Source organism: Ananas comosus, linkage group 4 (genome assembly GCF_001540865.1).
Source record: "Ananas comosus cultivar F153 linkage group 4, ASM154086v1, whole genome shotgun sequence".
Lineage (NCBI taxonomy): Eukaryota > Viridiplantae > Streptophyta > Magnoliopsida > Poales > Bromeliaceae > Ananas > Ananas comosus.
The window spans coordinates 502435-520079 of record NC_033624.1 but is presented as its reverse complement, the minus strand read 5'-3'; the positions used below and the strand labels follow the sequence as shown (position 1 = coordinate 520079).

The 17645-nt window shown below is 39.1% G+C and overlaps 4 protein-coding genes and 2 pseudogenes across 12 annotated transcripts in view; 4 read left to right on the top strand and 2 right to left on the bottom strand.

Moving 5' to 3' along the window:
• Positions 1-17645, bottom strand: part of LOC109709211 (transcription factor MYB108-like) — a 91055-nt gene that overhangs the window by 27799 nt on the left and 45611 nt on the right. The window lies entirely within an intron of this gene.
• Positions 200-3339, bottom strand: LOC109709213 (nitrogen regulatory protein P-II homolog). Its single transcript, XM_020231319.1, has 8 exons — positions 3075-3339; positions 2936-2981; positions 2826-2853; positions 2643-2730; positions 2052-2119; positions 1653-1722; positions 601-636; positions 200-513 (listed from the first exon to the last, which is right to left on the bottom strand). The coding sequence occupies exons 1-8, from the start codon at positions 3277-3279 to the stop codon at positions 440-442; spliced, it is 615 nt and encodes a 204-aa protein (XP_020086908.1). The 5' UTR covers positions 3280-3339; the 3' UTR covers positions 200-439.
• Positions 3456-6264, top strand: LOC109709203 (pentatricopeptide repeat-containing protein At1g56690, mitochondrial-like). Of its 9 annotated transcripts, none has more exons than XR_002215922.1 (4): positions 3456-5716; positions 5835-5901; positions 5991-6051; positions 6138-6257. XR_002215922.1 is itself a non-coding variant. In XM_020231306.1 (2 exons), exon 1 carries the CDS (start codon positions 3588-3590, stop codon positions 5706-5708), a length of 2121 nt encoding a protein of 706 aa, XP_020086895.1. In that variant the 5' UTR covers positions 3456-3587; the 3' UTR covers positions 5709-5716; positions 5829-5905. The 9 variants fall into 9 exon arrangements, 1 of the variants encoding a protein (XP_020086895.1); XR_002215921.1 differs by having other exon boundaries at positions 5980-6051; XR_002215917.1 differs by having other exon boundaries at positions 5829-5897.
• The window catches only part of LOC109709206, a 67133-nt pseudogene continuing 55740 nt past the window's right edge, over positions 6253-17645 (top strand).
• LOC109708678 lies at positions 8702-11862 on the top strand (annotated as a pseudogene).
• Positions 12826-15680, top strand: LOC109709207 (GDSL esterase/lipase At3g62280-like). Its single transcript, XM_020231309.1, has 5 exons — positions 12826-13594; positions 13700-13885; positions 14251-14411; positions 14833-15103; positions 15313-15680. Exons 1-5 carry the CDS (start codon positions 13342-13344, stop codon positions 15543-15545), a joined length of 1104 nt encoding a protein of 367 aa, XP_020086898.1. The 5' UTR covers positions 12826-13341; the 3' UTR covers positions 15546-15680.

Sequence of the window (17645 nt, the reverse complement as noted above, 5' to 3'; positions counted from 1 at the left end):
TTTATTACACTCCATTTGCTAATGTTTCAAATCTGAGTGTTTGTTTGGCCCAACATGAGAAGTAGTTTCATATAGTAGTTAACATGGCCAATTACTGAGGCGGTTGGTACCTCCACCCCGGGCAGTAAGTTTCGATTTATCTTTCCAGTTACAACAGGAAGATGCGTGTAAAGGGTTGGGTTGCGAACATTCTCAAAGATGATGATGATGATGATGATGATAATAATAATAAAGACAGTAGTGAGCAAACAAAAAAACTCAAAACTGCAGTTTTGGCGGAAAAGTAACATAAGTTACTACATTGTTCACATTAGATCTACCAGAAAATTATTACCAGCAGGGCAGCAAAACGAACAGGCATAGAACAGGAATTTATCTGGTTATTTGGATGCACAGCAGGGCAGCAAAACGAACAGGCATGGAACAGGAATTTATCTGGTTATTTAGATGCAACAGAAGCTGTCATATCTGCATGTCCACCATTCATTCTCTCGGCCATCTCTCCACGTTCGCCTGCACAACAGAGTGTAAATTATTTTTTCTATTCATCTTATTTGGTTTGAGAGAGGTTTGAGAGAGAGAGGGGGGGAGAGAGAGTACCTGTGCGAACCCTTATTACATCTGAAACAGGTATCACTAGAAGAATAGGGAAAAAAAAAGAAGAAAAGCAAGCATCAGGAATTTTAAAAAACCTCGGGATGCATAGGTAATTTTATATAATAATTATGTAATTTCTACAAAAAGATGGATCCCAACTGACCACTGAGAACTATAACAGGATGTCTGTTTCTAGCCTGTGAACCCAGGCAATGAGAATGCATAATGGCGAGACTTACTAGAGTCTTATCAACTGTACAATTCTCTACTATGATTTCTACAATAAGAACATGCCTCATCAAGTTAGGTTAGTGATGAAGAGCAAGGAACGAATTTGGAGGTCGGTAAAATATTTCATGTTAAACAAGTGGATTTGAGACGCAAGAATTGTGAAACAAAAGTGACAAGAGAAAATTATTTTCTCATAAAAAGTGACAAGGAGTTCTTAATTTTAAAAGATAAGCAGATAAGAATGGTGAGGTTTCTTAAAAAAAGTACTATTTATAGGAGATAAATAGCACTGGATAACTTGAATAAAAAGTGAATTTCACAGTTCAATTTATTTACACTGAAATGGAATTACAGTAAACTGGCAGAAGTCAATGGCCAGATCAGGTAAAAGATGGACAGAGAATAGATATGGATGAACTATAAGCACAATGGATTAACTAGATCGGTAAGAAAGTAAAATTCATTAAATTCCACTAATGAAATACATTTGTGGACAACAGGGCAAACTAAAACCAAAATTTAAAGGAAAAAAAACACGTTCTTTCAGAACCGTAAGTGTATTATATGCTGCCTGTGAATTTGAAGCATAATTCACAATATTAGGAAAATAAATGCAGGCAGAGGAAGTTGGCAGAGTAAAGACACCCAAAGGAATCATGTTTTAAATTTCAGCACCTTTTAATTGTCAGAAAAGCGGAAGGACAAGCACTATGAAGCATTAATAGTTATTCTAAATTAGTATTTCATCAAGGAATACATCACTGTAAAATAGGTAATTAACAAGTATCGTGGACAAAGAAACAACCAAAACACTTAGTACTCACAGAATATCTTGCCATCACCGATTTCTCCAGTCCTTGCTTCCTCGATTATCTTGTTGATCACTGCTTCAACCTAGGTCAACATCATACAAAAGCACAACGCCATCGAGTATGTAAACCACGTAACAAAAGGCAAATTGGTAGACCAAACACGGTGAGGCGAATAAATGCGACAATCTACTGTTATGAATATATACAATGAAAGAAAATTTTCAGTTTAGAAGACAATCGGTCTTTCTCTCATCTTTCTTTCTTGAAGAACTACACAATATTTTAAGCAGTACAGGGCTATGTGCCTCCACATAGTTACAGTAAAAAAAAGTAGTAATGAAGAATTTCTACTTCTACCCAGATGTATATGCTCTTTAAACTATTTAGATGCTAATCTCCAACATAAGTTACCTGCTCCTTGCAGATCACTATCTCCATTTTAACTTTAGATATAAACTTGTCTTCTGAGAATTCTGACCCTGCAAATTCACAGTAAGCAAAAGTTCATCATTGGAACTGTATAAATCAACTTTCAGATATAGTTAAACACATTAGCTTTCTCTGTGGCCAATTGTAACTTAAAAGGCAATTTAAAAGGCGATAGTGAATAATGTAAAGATTTAGAGTATAGACTTCTCAGACAAGAAAATACAGATAAAGAGAAAGGTATACAAGAAGGTTATATTGAAATTAGATTTATCATTTCGTTTCCGTGACTTTCTCTCGAGTGTTCATCTCCCACGATATTAAAATTCCAGATGCATAGTAAGATTTTGTGTTAAATATCCTTTAATATTGGGGGTTGCAAAATACACTTGTGCATATCTCATTTATTTAAGCCTTGGCTAAAAAGACTCGTATGTTTCATGCTGAGTATGCAACATTCTATTAGGAGGTATAGAAGCATATAGGAGAGAACTTGGCAATATAGCATACATAAAATTGTTTCAACTTTCAAGAGCAGTGCACAATGTAAGCAAGAGTAGAGGTACGGAAGTATACCCCCGTGCCTCTCAGTCGAGCCGCCTTGAGCCCCGAATCCTCGAACATCAGAGACCGTCACCCCTCTAATACCCATTTGCAGTAAGCCCTAACTTTCCACACAACAAAGTTCCACCAATAAGTCTAAGATACTTAAAGTAACCAAACATCGAACACGTGATATGCAAGTTCGAACATACTCACCGAAGAAACATGCGGAACCCTCCATGGCCTTGAATCAAAGATTCACCGTTTAGATCGATTGCATTGGAAAATAAGTAAACAGAAAAAGCAACAGATAAAGAGATTCTCACCTCAAAACGGCTTCTATTTTGTAGAACTTCGAATCAGGGACATAGTCTACTCACATAAACAAGGTAGCCATCACAAATTCAGCTCGAATCGATCGAACCAGGGAATGGAAACACGATTGTGCGAGGAGAAAACTCGTACCGGGGATTGGAGAGCTCTGGGATCGGATTATGGGGACGAGTTGTGGCCTCGGCGCGCGACGAAGGCCTCCGAAGAGTTGCGGAGCTCTCGATGAGAATGAGAGAGGCTTCTTAGGATTTGAAAGGGGGAGAACTGGATTGGTGAGGGAGGAGGAGGCGATGGCGTCGAGAGCTCTCGGCCTCGCCGTGGAAGGAGCCGCCGCCATTGCTCGCTATCGCAAGCTCACCGAATGCGTCCCTCGTGATCTGTACGGACACTCCGAGGAGGGGTTTTAAGCTAAACACCGTGAGAATTGTACGGTGCACCGAGTGCACGACGTCACACCGTGCACCACCAACTGAGCTCTCCGCGTCTTCGTATATTAAATCCCCGCATTCATGGATAAGTCGGTAGACTCGTTCTAGCGTATATTAGTTCCTCTGCGCCCGTGGAGTCGGTGCCGAGTCTCGGCTCGCACAGAAGAGAGGAAGAGCTCGGGGCCGACTTCGCCCCCGCGCGCTTTTTTCCCGAGAGATGCGGCTGCCCCCGATCCGCTTCCGCGCGGCGAGCACCGCGGCGCCGGTCCTCGCCGCGAACACGCGCATCGCTCGGCTCGCGCGCGGGGGCGACATCGCGGGCGCCCGCAAGGTGTTCGACTCCATGACCGAGCGCAACGTCGCCTCCTACAACTCCCTCATCTCCGGGTACTTCCTCAACCGAGACCCCTCCCTCGCCCTCGCGCTCTTCCACCGCATGCCCCTCCGCACCTCCGCCTCCTACAATGCCGCCATCTCCGGCCTCGCCCGCAACCGCCGCCTACCCGACGCCCGCGCCCTCTTCGACTCCATGCCCCTCCCCCTCCGCAACGTCGTCTCCTACACCTCCCTCCTCCACGGCTACGTCCGGGAGGGCCTCCTCCCCGAGGCCGAGTCCCTCTTCGCCCTCATGCCCGAGCGCAACGTGGTCTCGTGGACCGTCATGGTCGAGGGCCTCGTCCGCGCGGGGCGCGTCGACGACGCGCGGAGGCTGTTCGACGAAATGCCCGAGAAGGACGTGGTCGCGCGCACCGCCATGATCCACGGCTACTGCAGCTGCGGCCGCACCGCGGAGGCGCGGGCGCTCTTCGACGCGATGCCCAAGCGAAACGTCGTTTCCTGGACGGCGATGATCTCAGGCTACGTCCACAACAACCAGGTCGACCTCGCGCGTAAGCTGTTCGAGGTAATGCCCGAGCGAAACGAGGTCTCGTGGACCGCCATGCTCACCGGTTACACCCAATCGGGGCGCATAGACGAGGCCGCGGACCTATTCTGTGCGATGCCGGAGCACCCGCTGGTCGCGTGCAACGCCATGATCCTAGGGTTCGCCCAGCACCGCATGGTGGCGCGCGCGAGGGAGGTGTTCTACGAAATGCCGCACAGGGATGAGGGCACATGGAGTGCGATAGTGAAGGCGTACGAGATGAACGGTCTTGAGTTGGACGCGCTCAGTGCGTTTCGGTCCATGCAGATGAATCTCGTCCGGCCAAATTTCCCTGCAATAATCAGCGTCCTCACGGTGTGTGCCAGCCTCGCGGTGCTTAACCACGGGAGGGAGGTGCATGCCGCCATGCTGCGGTCATTTTTTGATGATGACGTGTTTGCAGCATCGGCTCTGATCACCATGTACATTAAGTGCGGCAATTTATCAAATGCTAAGAGGGTGTTCGACACCTTTGGTCAGAAGGACGTAGTTATGTGGAATTCCATGATCACAGGATATGCTCAACATGGTTTAGGGGAAGAAGCTTTAGCTATTTTCGACAATATGAGGTCCTTACAAATGGTGCCAGATGAGATTACTTATATTGGGGTTCTCTCTGCTTGTAGCTACACAGGGAAGGTTAAAGAAGGGCGCAAGATTTTCCACTCGATGAGCTTGAACTCTTCAATCAAACCTAAAGCCGAACACTATGCCTGCATGGTTGATCTTCTTGGTCGTGCTGGCCACGTAGAAGAAGCAATGGATTTGATTAGGAATATGACAGTTGAGGCTGATTCAGTAGTTTGGGGTGCATTATTGGGCGCATGCAGGACCCACATGAATCACGAGATAGCGGAGATTGCCGCCAAGAAGCTTTTGCAATTAGAACCTGGAAATGCAGGGCCCTACATATTGCTCTCCAATATTTATGCTTCAAGTGGGAGGTGGAGAGAAGTTACTAATTTAAGGAAAGTGATGAGCTCAAGGAATGTGAGCAAGTCACCAGGTTGTAGTTGGATTGAATACAACAAGACGGTGCACATGTTCACTTGTGGTGATATATTGTCACACCCTGAAAATTCTATTATTATTAAGATGTTGGAAAAATTAGACAGGTTGTTGAAGGAGGCTGGGTACACTCCTGATGGCAGTTTTGTGCTTCATGATGTTGATGAGGAGCAGAAAGCGCATAACTTGCTGTATCATACCGAGAGGCAGGCTGTGGCATTCGGGATTCTGAAGATTCCGAAAGGTGTGCCTATCCGGGTAATGAAGAATTTACGGGTGTGTGGGGATTGCCATTCCACAATAAAGTTGATTGCGAAGATCACAGGAAGAGAGATTGTTTTGAGGGATGCTAATAGGTTCCATCATTTTAAGGATGGGGTGTGCTCCTGCAGGGATTATTGGTGAGATTGAAGGTCAGTTCTAACCGCCATCATCTGAATAGTTCATGTATTATGGTTTTTTTATGTTACTTTTGTTCATAATCGAGAACTTGTTAGTATATTTTTTTTTGCTTTGACAATTTAGGTGCAGGGGATACAAATTGCCTGGATTATTGGCTCGGTCGAAAGCATCCACTACGTCTTCCTCTCAAGAGTAAGTAAGTATGTGTGATAACTGTTTCGATATTATATAGTTGTTGCATGATGGTCTCTTTTATTAATTGGAATGCACTTAGTTGGCTCAAAGTTATTCCTGAATTGACCAAGTATTTAGAAGGCTTCCATGGCTGCAGTCATAGATAATTGAGGTTGCTACTCTAGCTTGAGTTATGAATTTCATTGTTTTATTGCCTTTTTGTTGGTACTTATGTTGCATTTTTGTTTTTTGATGCAGAAGGGCAACAACACTTGTCTATCCTTCTCAAAGCAGACACAATTTTACCTCATTCTCATCGTAATCGAACTCAGTATTTATGCATCAAATCTCCATCCCACTAAATATTGCAAATGCAACCTGGAATTTCCAGAGTCTCCTTCAAGCACTCGATTGAATTTCAAGCAGAGCTCCACTGTCATTTTCAGTTCAATTCTTGGTAAGCTGGTTCCTTTGCATGGAACGTGCTTTTATTTTTTGTGTTGATACTTCTGTACATAATTATTTTCTGCTAAACTTGCATGTGCTTGTCTATAGTACCGGTTCCCAATTTTTCATGCTCTCTTTTAATATTATAGCATGATTGCCATGTGATATGTTTATGTAATTCTATTTTCATACATATTTTTAAGATATTTGATACTCATTTGGTCTAAAAGGGTCTCTATCTTATATTCTCATTTAAAATTCTCTGTCTTCATTATGGTAGAATAAATCGACTAAATAAGGGATTGTGTATTAAGTATCTTATGCATAACATCCATATAGAGTTTTGACCTATTTAACGACTTCCAAAATGCTCTACGGACGGCTAATGTGATTGTTATCAATTTCTCTAATATGGGTCTCTTTGCTTCAGTCTAAAACTGTGAAAACTAGTTTTCGCTGGAAAAAAGTTTTCAACGTGAAAAAAATTTACGCTCTTTTGTGTTTGGTTTGTAGGAAAAGAAAATTAAATTTTCCAACCGCACTTATTTGATTTAAAGAAAAAGATCAACGAAAAACTATTTCATATATTTTTCATCTATTATCAATGTATATGTTATTTACATATAATAATACCATACCACATATATTGTTATCAATAATTTTATTTGTAAATTAATTCATCTCAAAATAATATTACATGATAGAATGTAATATAATAAATATATATATATATATATATATATATATATATATATATATATATATATATAAATAAAATACTATATAATATTATGCTTTATAAAAAAATAAAATGTAATATAATATTAATACATATATATATATATATATATACATCATGAGGTGCACGAGGTACACATGATAGTTCTCGCACGGTCCACGAGATCCCGCATCTGCTTGCGGACTCCTTCCACCTGAACTTTTAGTTTTCTGTGGGAAAAAAAGCGGAAAACAAAAAATCAAGTTTCCCCTAAAATTTGTAAAACCATTTTTATGAGAAAACTGTTTTTCGTCGAACCAAACAAGCAAAATTTTATTTTCCGAACCGAAAATAGTTTTTGGGTTAGTTTTATGACATACAGAAGAGAAAATAAGCCAAATATAGCATCCAGATTATTGTTACAGTACCTATTTGCATTCAATGGCTCTATTTATATAATAAACTGGTTTAGTTGACCAATGATATTATAGTAAACCTATAGATGGATGGATAGACAAGTTGAATCCTCGAACTCTGTTAAGTCAAATATAGCATCCAGATTACTGTTACGGTACGTTTTTTGCATTCAATCCCCGTATTTGTATATAGTTAAGTGGTTTAGTTGACCAATTATGTTATAGTAAAACTATAGATGGACAGAAACAAATTGAATCCTCCAATTCTGTAATGCCAGCTGTTTTACCCTATTAAATTTATTCAACCCAGACAAATTGAATCCTCCAACTCTGTTGTGACAGCCAATTTGCCCTATTAAATTTATTCAACCCAGACAAAGTAATTATTTTGATGGTGGTTACCTTCAGAACTTCATTCTTTTTATCGTTTAAAGTTCTGGACTTGTCTGAACTTTAATTCCTTCTTTAAAATAAGAAGCCAATTAAAAGTTAAAGATTATTTGAAAATCCGAACTTGACTGCTCCTATAAAACAAGATGTTAATAAATAATAATATTCTAAGACCTCGTTTGGTATCGTGTTTGCTTTTTGTTTTTTATTAAGTAGAATTTTGTGCCTAAAAGGTACAGCAGTGGGTAGTGGATAGTTTGTAATCTTTTAATTTATGGTGTTTATTTGACAACAAAAAATAAAAATTTGATAATAACTTTTTTGTTTTTTCTAAATTTTTTTTAAAACAAGTTATTTCATCTATCGTTTAGCCANTTAAGTAGAATTTTGTGCCTAAAAGGTACAGCAGTGGGTAGTGGATAGTTTGTAATCTTTTAATTTATGGTGTTTATTTGACAACAAAAAATAAAAATTTGATATATAACAGAAAAACAAATAAAAATTTCATCTATCATTTAGCCGGATGCATTGTAAGCTTACTAATCAAAGAAAAGTCTTTTCTGCAACCTATCAAATATATAACAGAAAAACAAAAAAAGGACAGTGATATCAAACAATACCTAAACTTTAGATGCCCTAGATTTTGGCCGCTGGACACCTTCACCATATTTGTCTATTTGACTCTAGATCTATTAACCTTTTTTTGGCCCTTGGCTTCTAGATCAAGGCTTGAGAGTACTTTCCATGATGTCTTATTTTCTTATTATGGCAAAATGGGATAAGAGCAACATGGCAATTTGGATATTCTCCTGTCCCCTCAGCCAATTTTCAACCTTTTCTATTGTTGGGAAATGTACTATATCATGTCATGGTTCACTGCCACCCTCATCGTGCAACATTCACAAGGTTTTGTCCTTTTCTGTAGATTAGTTTTCTTCTAACAAAGTAAACAAAGTATCATGCATCTACATTTCTTAGAGTATTTAGAGTCTACCCTAGTGCAATACTGCTTGTCAGAACAATTTTCATCTCTAACATAAGTACAAATATTTTCTTTTTGGGTTTACTTTGACATTTGAATTGTTTAGTCTTTTCTGTTTTAGGGGCCTTTGTTGTTTCGGATCAATGAATTTTTGTAGTGATAAATAAAAAAAATAATTGATTATAAATGGGGTGAAGAGTTGCAGCACTAAGAGAGACAATAGCTGCAACCAAGAACTGGAGAGACGAGAAATGAGGGGCATGGGAAGGAGGGGGATGGGTAATTCCAAGACCAAGATATTGCCTCCGTTCTTTAGCTCTTCTGTTTGTTGTTGTTATCCTTGTGTTATATCCTTTACCAACTTATGTTGATTCCAAGTGTATTCTCTTCAACTTTGGTGATTCGAACTCCGACACGGGCCCTTACTGCTGGTGTTGGCTTCCGTCTCGGCTCTCCTGCTGGCCGGCCGCCAGTTCTTCCACAAGCCTTCCGGGCGGTTCTGTGACAGCCGGCTGTATATTGATTTCATCTGTGTGTTATTAGATTTCGCTCATTCCATGGTTAAACTGTTCTTAATGTGAGCAATCATGTATTTATTGCTGTTGCAGGTGAGAACTTGAAAATAAATTATCTGAGCCCTTATCTGGAGTCGTCGGGGTCGAACTTTACGCATGGAGCAAACTTTGCTGTAGCTGGTGCAGCCATTCAACCGAATGGAGGCCCATTTCCTTTATCTACTCAAGTGCTTCAATTCCGTCACTTCAAGAAACGCACGCGAGAGCTCCGCTCAGAAGGTCTATTACCTTTTGTGAATCACATTGCATGTTGGTTTTTTAATGATTGATTGGGCCCAGTTGGAGCTTATACTATCAATTTGGCTCTCTTACTTGTGGGTATCAGTGTACTCCTGCAAAATGATCTAAAAATATTACATAACCTTGTAAAAATCCAAATTTCCATATATGCCCCTTGAAGGTGCAGTTTGTTACAAAAATATCCTGAAGTTGTAGTGTCGTCAAATTCCTGGGGGAACTTTTCCACAGACAAGAATATCCATCTATTTCACCTAAACAAACTTTTCTTTTCTCGGTTTTGTTGGGCTCACTAATAGACATTGTATAAAATGTATACATGTAGCCCCATTAGTGTTTTCCTATTGATATGTAATTGGAGTTCTGCTTACTGTTGGTATGCAATTATATCAGTATGTAGTTACATTGATATGTAATTGTAGTGTCTTTACAGGTTTAGGTTCATTGATCAGTGAGAAGGAATTTCGTAATGCCGTTTATTCCTTTGACATGGGGCAAAATGATATCTCTAGCGCCTTCATTGCTAACTTGAGCTATCCCCAAGTCGTGGAGAACATCCCATCTATCCTCTCAAGCATCAAAGATGCCATTGAGGCATGTTACTCCTTGAAGGATCCTTTTCGCATGTGTATATTGTTTTCTTTGGTATTACACAGTATTTACTTTAACAAGATACACTTTGACTTGTAGTTCAGTGAGTACCATTTCGAACATCAAACATATCTTGTAAACATTCACGCAATTCATCATTTTCCTTTAAATTTTGTTTTCTTGAACTTCAACACACTGTAGTCCACAAAGTGTTATCTTCATGCAATGTTATCAATTCAAAGGATAGTCACTAAAGCTAACTAAAATGCATTCAGCATGCATCATGATAGTTGGTTTAAGGTCGAAAAATTCATAAACCAGTATCATTACTAGTCGTCCTCCATTATGTGGTGATCTATAGAGGATGCTTACAAAATGCAGCTGGGATTGATCTAGTTCTTTAACATTGCAGTCAGTATACGAAAATGGTGGCCGGAAATTCTGGATCTACAATACGGGTCCCCTTGGATGTTTACCGCAGACGCTTGCGCTGAGGAAAAATAATGGCAGCGAGCTAGATCCTTTGGGCTGCCATGCTGATTATAACAATGCAGCTAAAGCTTTTAATGAGCAAATGAATACACTATGTGACAAGATGAGTTCTGAGTACAAGGATGCTACTATTGTCTGCACTGACATGTATGCCATCAAGTATGATCTCTTTGCCAATCATAGAGAATACGGTGAGTATATGTATATAGAGAAGCTATTTTCCATTTCTTTTATTTGTTTGTTGCACCGTTATTCCTCAGGGGGCGTGGCACACTGCACCGTAGTTATAATTACATACAGATTCAAATCCAATGTTTGATTTAATGCATTTAAATCCAACTATTGTAGTTGAGTCTTTTCATGCAGTTCCAACCACAACAGTTGGATTCAAATGCATCAAATCAAGTCCAAATTAGCTACAGTTCTAACTGCAACAGTTAGAAAAAATAATTTTAAATAAAATATAAGTTTACCTCTCATCACTTTTTAAACTGAAAATTTCTTTTCTACTTTGGAGATAATCTCGTCTCCATATATATAAAATAAATTCAATTGTATGTAACTAAATAAATTATTTTTAGTTGCAATGGTTTTAGCTACATCCAATCAAACAAAATATATGCAGTTATAACTATTGTATTTTTAACCGAATACATTTCCTACTCTGCTGTTGGAATTATGTTATATCATGAGGGGCTATCTGAAATTTGTCCTAACACGAATTTACTCAGAGAAAGGCTATAGAGGTGCTTGATTTCATGTGAATTACATATGTTTTATTCCAGGCTTTGAGAACCCACCGATGGCTTGTTGCGCCCATGGGGGACCGCCGTACAACTATGCAAATCGGATGACTTGGGGCAAACCCACGGCAACGGCTTGTGCGGCGGCTGATCGGTCAATAAGCTGGGATGGTGTACACTACACAGAAGCTGCAAATAAGATTATCGCTTCTAAGATACAATCAGGAAAATATTCTAAGCCTCAGATTACGCTCACAACTCTTTGCAGAAGTTGAGCAGTGTTCCTGTTTTTATATGCTGTTCAAAATTATGGTTGTAGATTATTTAAATTAGTTTCATTCTATCAGTGAAATTAAGAAATTATTGCTGGGTATTTATCCACTAATTAGATACATGCTGAAAGATTTTTATATAGGGATAAAAATTGTAGCTAAACTCGATTCAGAAAGTAATGGTAGTAATCTGTGTCCATTTCCAGCCTCATGCATAATCCAATAAAGGATAAAGTAATAAAATTAACTAAATGCATATTGAAAGTTTTATATACATATGAAGTATTGGCATGCGACTTGAAAGATAAAGATGAAAATTTATAACTTAATTCAGACAGTGCTGGTAGTAATCTGTGTTCATCTTCAGGCATCATGCATAATTCAATGAAGGATAAAGTAACAAAAGTACCTAAATACATGTGGAAAGGTTTGTATACATAGGAAGTACAGGCATGAGGCATGCAGCTTAAAAGATAAAAATGAAGATGTAAAGCTTAAGCCGATATAGATAGTGCTGGTAGTAATGAAAACTTCAAATTAGAACTTCTTTTCGTATTACATCGAATGGAAAAGACGCACGAGTACCTATATTGGAGTGTTACAATTTTCTCCTGGTACAGGAATGTCGGCACAAAAAAAAGACGCACAAGAACTATATTGGAAAGCCAATCCGCATAACGAGCCGCTCTAATAAATCCGGCTCTTAAAAGGTTTTTAGTTTTACTTTTAATTTGGAGTACAATATACAATTGATTCGACTCTAACAGCCGAGTCTGTTCATAAATTCGGATCAGCTAATTTTTTTGAATATGAATCCGGTTGAGCTGATCCCTTCCCAATCAAATCACTTGATCGTGGCGCACTCGAGGGTTAATCCAGAAAACGATCCACATCCCGAAGACACACTTGACTCGGTCAGCGACTTGACTTGGTCAATGTCCTCTCAAATTCGGTTCACTATCCAACAAGATTATTTGAAGATCAATCTGACTGCTCCTATAAAAAAAGAAATCAATAAGTAATAGAAATGCTAAACTACAAATGCCCTAGATCTTAGCCACAGGACACCTTGACCCAGTTTGTCTATTTGTTCTAGATTTGTTAAACTTTTCCTGGCCCCAGCCCTCTAGGTCAAAACCTAACAATACCATCCATCTTGTGTTATTCTCTTATTTATGGCAACTGGGATATGAGTAACATGGCAATTTGGCTATTCTCCAACCCCCTCTGTGCCAAGTTTCACCCTTTCCTATTGTTGGGAAATGTACCACATCATGTGGTGGTTCATTGCCACCCTCATTGGGCCTCACTTTCAAGTGTACTTTGTCCTTTTCTGTAGATGCCCTTTTCTGTAAATTAAGTCTCTTCTAATAAAGTAAACAAACTGTCACTGTTGTCAGAATTGTTTTACTTCAAACATCTTAGTTGTTTAGTCATGTTCTGTGTATAGAGGCCTTGGATGTTTTGGATCAACGAAGTCCTTTTTTAGTGACAAACAAAAAAATAATTTAGTTATACATGGGTTGAAGAGGTGTGGCGCTAATAAGAGACAAGCAATGGTTGTGACCAAGAACTGGAGAGACGAAAAAGGAGGGAGGGATGGGTAATTCCAGGGCAGGATATAGTCTCCCTTCTTTCAATAATCTGTTTGTTGTTGTGATCCTTGTGTTATATCCTTTACCAACTCATGTTGATTCCAAATGTATTATCTTCAACTTTGGTGATTCGAACTCCGACACGGGGGCCCTTACCTCTGGTCTCGGCCTCTATCTCGGCCCCCCAGCCGGCCGCCAATTCTTCCACAAGACTACTGGCCGGTTCTGTGACGGCCGGCTGTATATTGATTTCATCTGTATGTGATTAGAATTCGCTTATGCCAACATTAAACTGTGCTTACCGTGAGCAGTAATGTATTTACTGCTGAATGTGAGTAATAACATGTTTATTACTGTTGCAGGTGAGAACTTGAAGATAAATTATCTGAGCCCTTATCTGGAGTCGTCAGGGTCGAACTTTACGCATGGAGTGAACTTTGCTGTAGCTGGTGTGGCCACTCAGATGACCGGAGTTCCATTTCCTTTATCTACTCAAGTTCTTCAATTCCTTCACTTCAAGAATCGCACGCGAGATCTCCGCTCAAAAGGTCTGTTTCCTTCTTGCGAATCACATTACATTTGCTTCGGTCCAGTTGGAGCTCACAATATCAATTTGGGGCACTTACTTAGGCATATCAGTGCATGTTTACACCTTGAAAGTGCAGTTTGTTACAAAAATATCCTGAAGTTGTGGAGTTGTGGACTTCCACGAACAAGAATATCTCATCTATTTCACCTAAATAAACTTCTCTTCTTGGTTTTTTTGGGCTCACTATTAGAGATCCTATAAAATCTACACATGTAGCCTTTTAGTGTTTTCATATTGATATGTAATTAGAGTTCTGCTTACTATTGATATCCAATTATATCAGTAATGTAGATATGTTGATATGCGACGATAGTCTCTTTACAGGCTTAGGTTCATTGATCAGCGAGAAGGAATTCCATGATGCAGTTTATTCCTTTGACATGGGGCAGAATGATATCTCTATCGCCTTCATTGCTAACTTGAGCTATCCCCGAGTCGTGGACAACATACCATCTATTCTCTCAAGAATCGAAGATGCCATTGAGGCAAGTTACTCTTTGAACTATCCTTTTCGCACCGTATGTTGTTTCCTTTGGTAGTAGTCAGTATCTGCTTTAACAAGATACATTTTCACTTGTAGTTTCAGTTCTTTTTTCTCGAGTACCATTTCGACATCAACCGTATCTCATCAACACCCACACAATTTATCATTTTTCTTTAAATTTTGTTTCTCGTACTTCAACACAATGAAGTCCACGAGTGTTATCTTCATGCCATGTAATCAATTCAAAGGATAGTCAATAGAGCTAACCAAAATGTACTTAACATGCGCCGCTTAGTGATAGTTGGTTTAAGGTCGACAATTCTTAAAACATAATCACTACTAGTTAGCCTGAATTATGTGGTGATCTATGGTGGATGCTTATCAAATGGAGCTGGGATTGATTTAGTTCTTTAAGATTGCAGTTAGTATACGAAAATGGTGGTCGCAAATTCTGGATATACAATACAGGGCCCCTTGGATGTTTACCGCAGACGCTTGCGCTGAGGAAAAAGAACGACAGCGAGCTTGATCTGTTGGGCTGTCTTGCTGATTACAACAATGCAGCAAAAGCTTTTAACGAGCAAATGAATAAATTATGCGACAAATTGAGTTCCGAGTACAAGAATGCTACTACTGTCTGCACAGATATGTATTCTATCAAGTATGATCTCTTCGCTAATCATAAAGAATACGGTGAGTATACGTACATATATAGGGAAGCTATTTTCCATTTCTTTTATTTGTTTGCTCCTGTGTTTTTCTTTTTTGAGAATCACAAGAGTGTAATGTGGAATTGGGTTATACCATGAGGGAGTTTTTCTCCGAACAGGAAATTAAATTACTCAGAACAAGGTTAAAGAGGTGCTCGATTTCATGCGGATTACATATAAAATTTATTCCAGGTTTTGAGAACCCATTGATGGCTTGTTGCGGCCACGGCGGGCCGCCGTACAACTACGCAGATCGGATAACTTGCGGCCAGCCCACGGCGACAGCTTGTGCGGTGGGCGATCGGTCAATAAGCTGGGATGGGGTACACTACACAGAAGTTGCAAATAAGATAGCCGCTTCTAAGATACTATCAGGAAAATATTCTAATCCCCAGATTAAGCTCACAACTCTTTGCAGAAGTTGAGCAGTGTGTCTCCTGCTTTTATGCGCTCTTCAAAATTATAATTGTAAATCATTTAAATTAGTTTTATTTCATCAATGTTGTTATTGTCATGATGCCGATCAAGGTAATAAAGTTCGAATTAAAAAGATATGTATGAGAAGCAAAATTAAGAAATTATTGCTGTGTATTGATCGACTATGTTGGCTGTGGGTGGCATAGTAATCTCTATATATTATCCCATTTTTGTTCTCTCCACCGCTCTTAGAACTTAGAACACATCTTAGTGCTACAGATGTTGGTGAGGAGAAAAAATTCTCTCCAATATCAAATCCAAAGAGAACTCAACTTTAACACCCAAAAAAAAAAAATAAAGGAGAAAAAACAAGTCATAGCAGCAGAACCAAATTTGTAAATAACAGCTTCTGTTTCTGCAGAAACCAAAATTTTGTCCAACTTGCCATAATCCAACTAACCGAGTAAAATTTGATACAAATCGTGAATATACACATCATAAATAGATATTCATGTCATGATGTGTATGAAACTAAATAGTTGCGCAAGAAACGTAAAAAGTAAAACTAAAACAACTAAAAAATCTGAAGTCTACTTAGATTAATCCAGAGCAAAGATAAGCAAACATACATTCATTAGATGGAAGATGATCCGAAGTTTCTATTTACAGTACAAAACATTATCGACATAAAAAAAAACAGCGATCCAATGCCGTTAGAAAGGCACAACAAAAACCAGACAGTCCAATGCCTCTTTAGAAACAAAGATCCACCCCATGGTCCCTATGCCACAAGAAAAACAGGAGAAAAAGAATCTAGTGTTTGAGTGGAAAAATTGTGAAAAAGGTTTGCAGAATTCTAAAAACAAGCAAGATGAAAGTTACTGCTGACACTATTACTTCCCTATTGTGGAAAATCGTTCGATGAAGACACGATCTAGCTCTGCGCCTCTTCAAATAAAAACTGTTTGAATCTTGCTGAAGTTATTTTTCCTTTTTTTTTTGGAAAAAAATTTTCTTTCATATTTGCTTCAGAGAATAATGGAGCCTTTTGTGGAGGATCTAAATGTTGACCTGAGTCATAGCAAACAATTCGTAGTGATCCATGCGAATCGACCAAACACCGTAATTCGAAGGGTTCCTCCATATTTGAGGGAAGCAGGTCAACAGTACTACACTCTGAATGTAGTTTCAATTGGGTCATACCATCGAGGAAAACCGAATCTGCAGGAGATGGAAGTCATAAAAGAAGCAGCTGCCTATGATTTTATTGCGAGCTCTAATCATGCAGTTGACGAGTTTTATGCGAAAGTAAATGAAGTGATTAACCAAGCGCGAAGCGCTTATGAGGATGACTTTGGTCATATAAGTGACAAAGAATTTACGCGATTTATGTTGATTGATGCTTGCTTTTTACTTCAATTTATGCTGACTGTTTCAGATAGAAATTTCATGTGGTCAAAGAGAGTATTGTTCACAAACATATCCAGAGATATTATCTTCGCCGAAAATCAGTTACCGTGGTTTGTACTAATGGCAATTTTGGATCTGAAGGATTGTTGCTGTTTTGTTGAATCCAAGGAGCATTTTGTGTGACCAAGTAGAAGTCATCAATTTCCTCAAAAATTTTCTCCTTCTCATCATCCTTCAGATTCAAAATTACCATTAGTACAAACCACGGTAACTGGTTTTCGGCTAAGATAATATCTTTGGATATGTTTGTGAACGATACTCCCTTTGACCACATGGAATTTCTATCTAAAACAGTCAACATAAATTGAAGTAAAAAGCAAGCATCAATCAACATAAATCGCGTAAATTCTTTGTCACTTATATGACCAAAGTCATCCTCATAAGCGCTTCGCGCTTGGTTAATCACTTCATTTACTTTCGCATAAAACTCGTCAACTGCATGATTAGAGCTCGCGATAAAACCATAGGCAGCTGCTTCTTTTATGACTTCCATCTCCCTGCAGATTCGGTTTTCCTCAATGGTATGGCCCAATTGAAACTACATTCGGAGTGTAGTACTGTTGACCTGCTTCTCTCAAATAAGGAGGAACCCTTCGAATTACGGTGTTTGGTCGATTCGCATGGATCACTACGAATTG

What these genes read in the sequence shown, in the direction of transcription:
- LOC109709213 (XM_020231319.1), bottom strand. Translation starts at nt 3,279, where the DNA reads ATGGCGGCGGCTCCTTCCACGGCGAGGCCGAGAGCTCTCGACGCCATC. An exon ending in GGGTTCCGCATGTTTCTTCG is followed by an intron (nt 2,731 to 2,825) that starts GTGAGTATGTTC and finishes GTGGAAAGTTAG; the next exon opens with GGCTTACTGCAAATGGGTAT. An exon ending in CGGTGATGGCAAGATATTCT is followed by an intron (nt 637 to 1,652) that starts GTGAGTACTAAG and finishes CTATTCTTCTAG; the next exon opens with TGATACCTGTTTCAGATGTA.
- LOC109709203 (XM_020231306.1), top strand. Translation starts at nt 3,588, where the DNA reads ATGCGGCTGCCCCCGATCCGCTTCCGCGCGGCGAGCACCGCGGCGCCG.
- LOC109709207 (XM_020231309.1), top strand. Translation starts at nt 13,342, where the DNA reads ATGGGTAATTCCAGGGCAGGATATAGTCTCCCTTCTTTCAATAATCTG. An exon ending in GCTGTATATTGATTTCATCT is followed by an intron (nt 13,595 to 13,699) that starts GTATGTGATTAG and finishes TTACTGTTGCAG; the next exon opens with GTGAGAACTTGAAGATAAAT. An exon ending in CGCTAATCATAAAGAATACG is followed by an intron (nt 15,104 to 15,312) that starts GTGAGTATACGT and finishes AATTTATTCCAG; the next exon opens with GTTTTGAGAACCCATTGATG.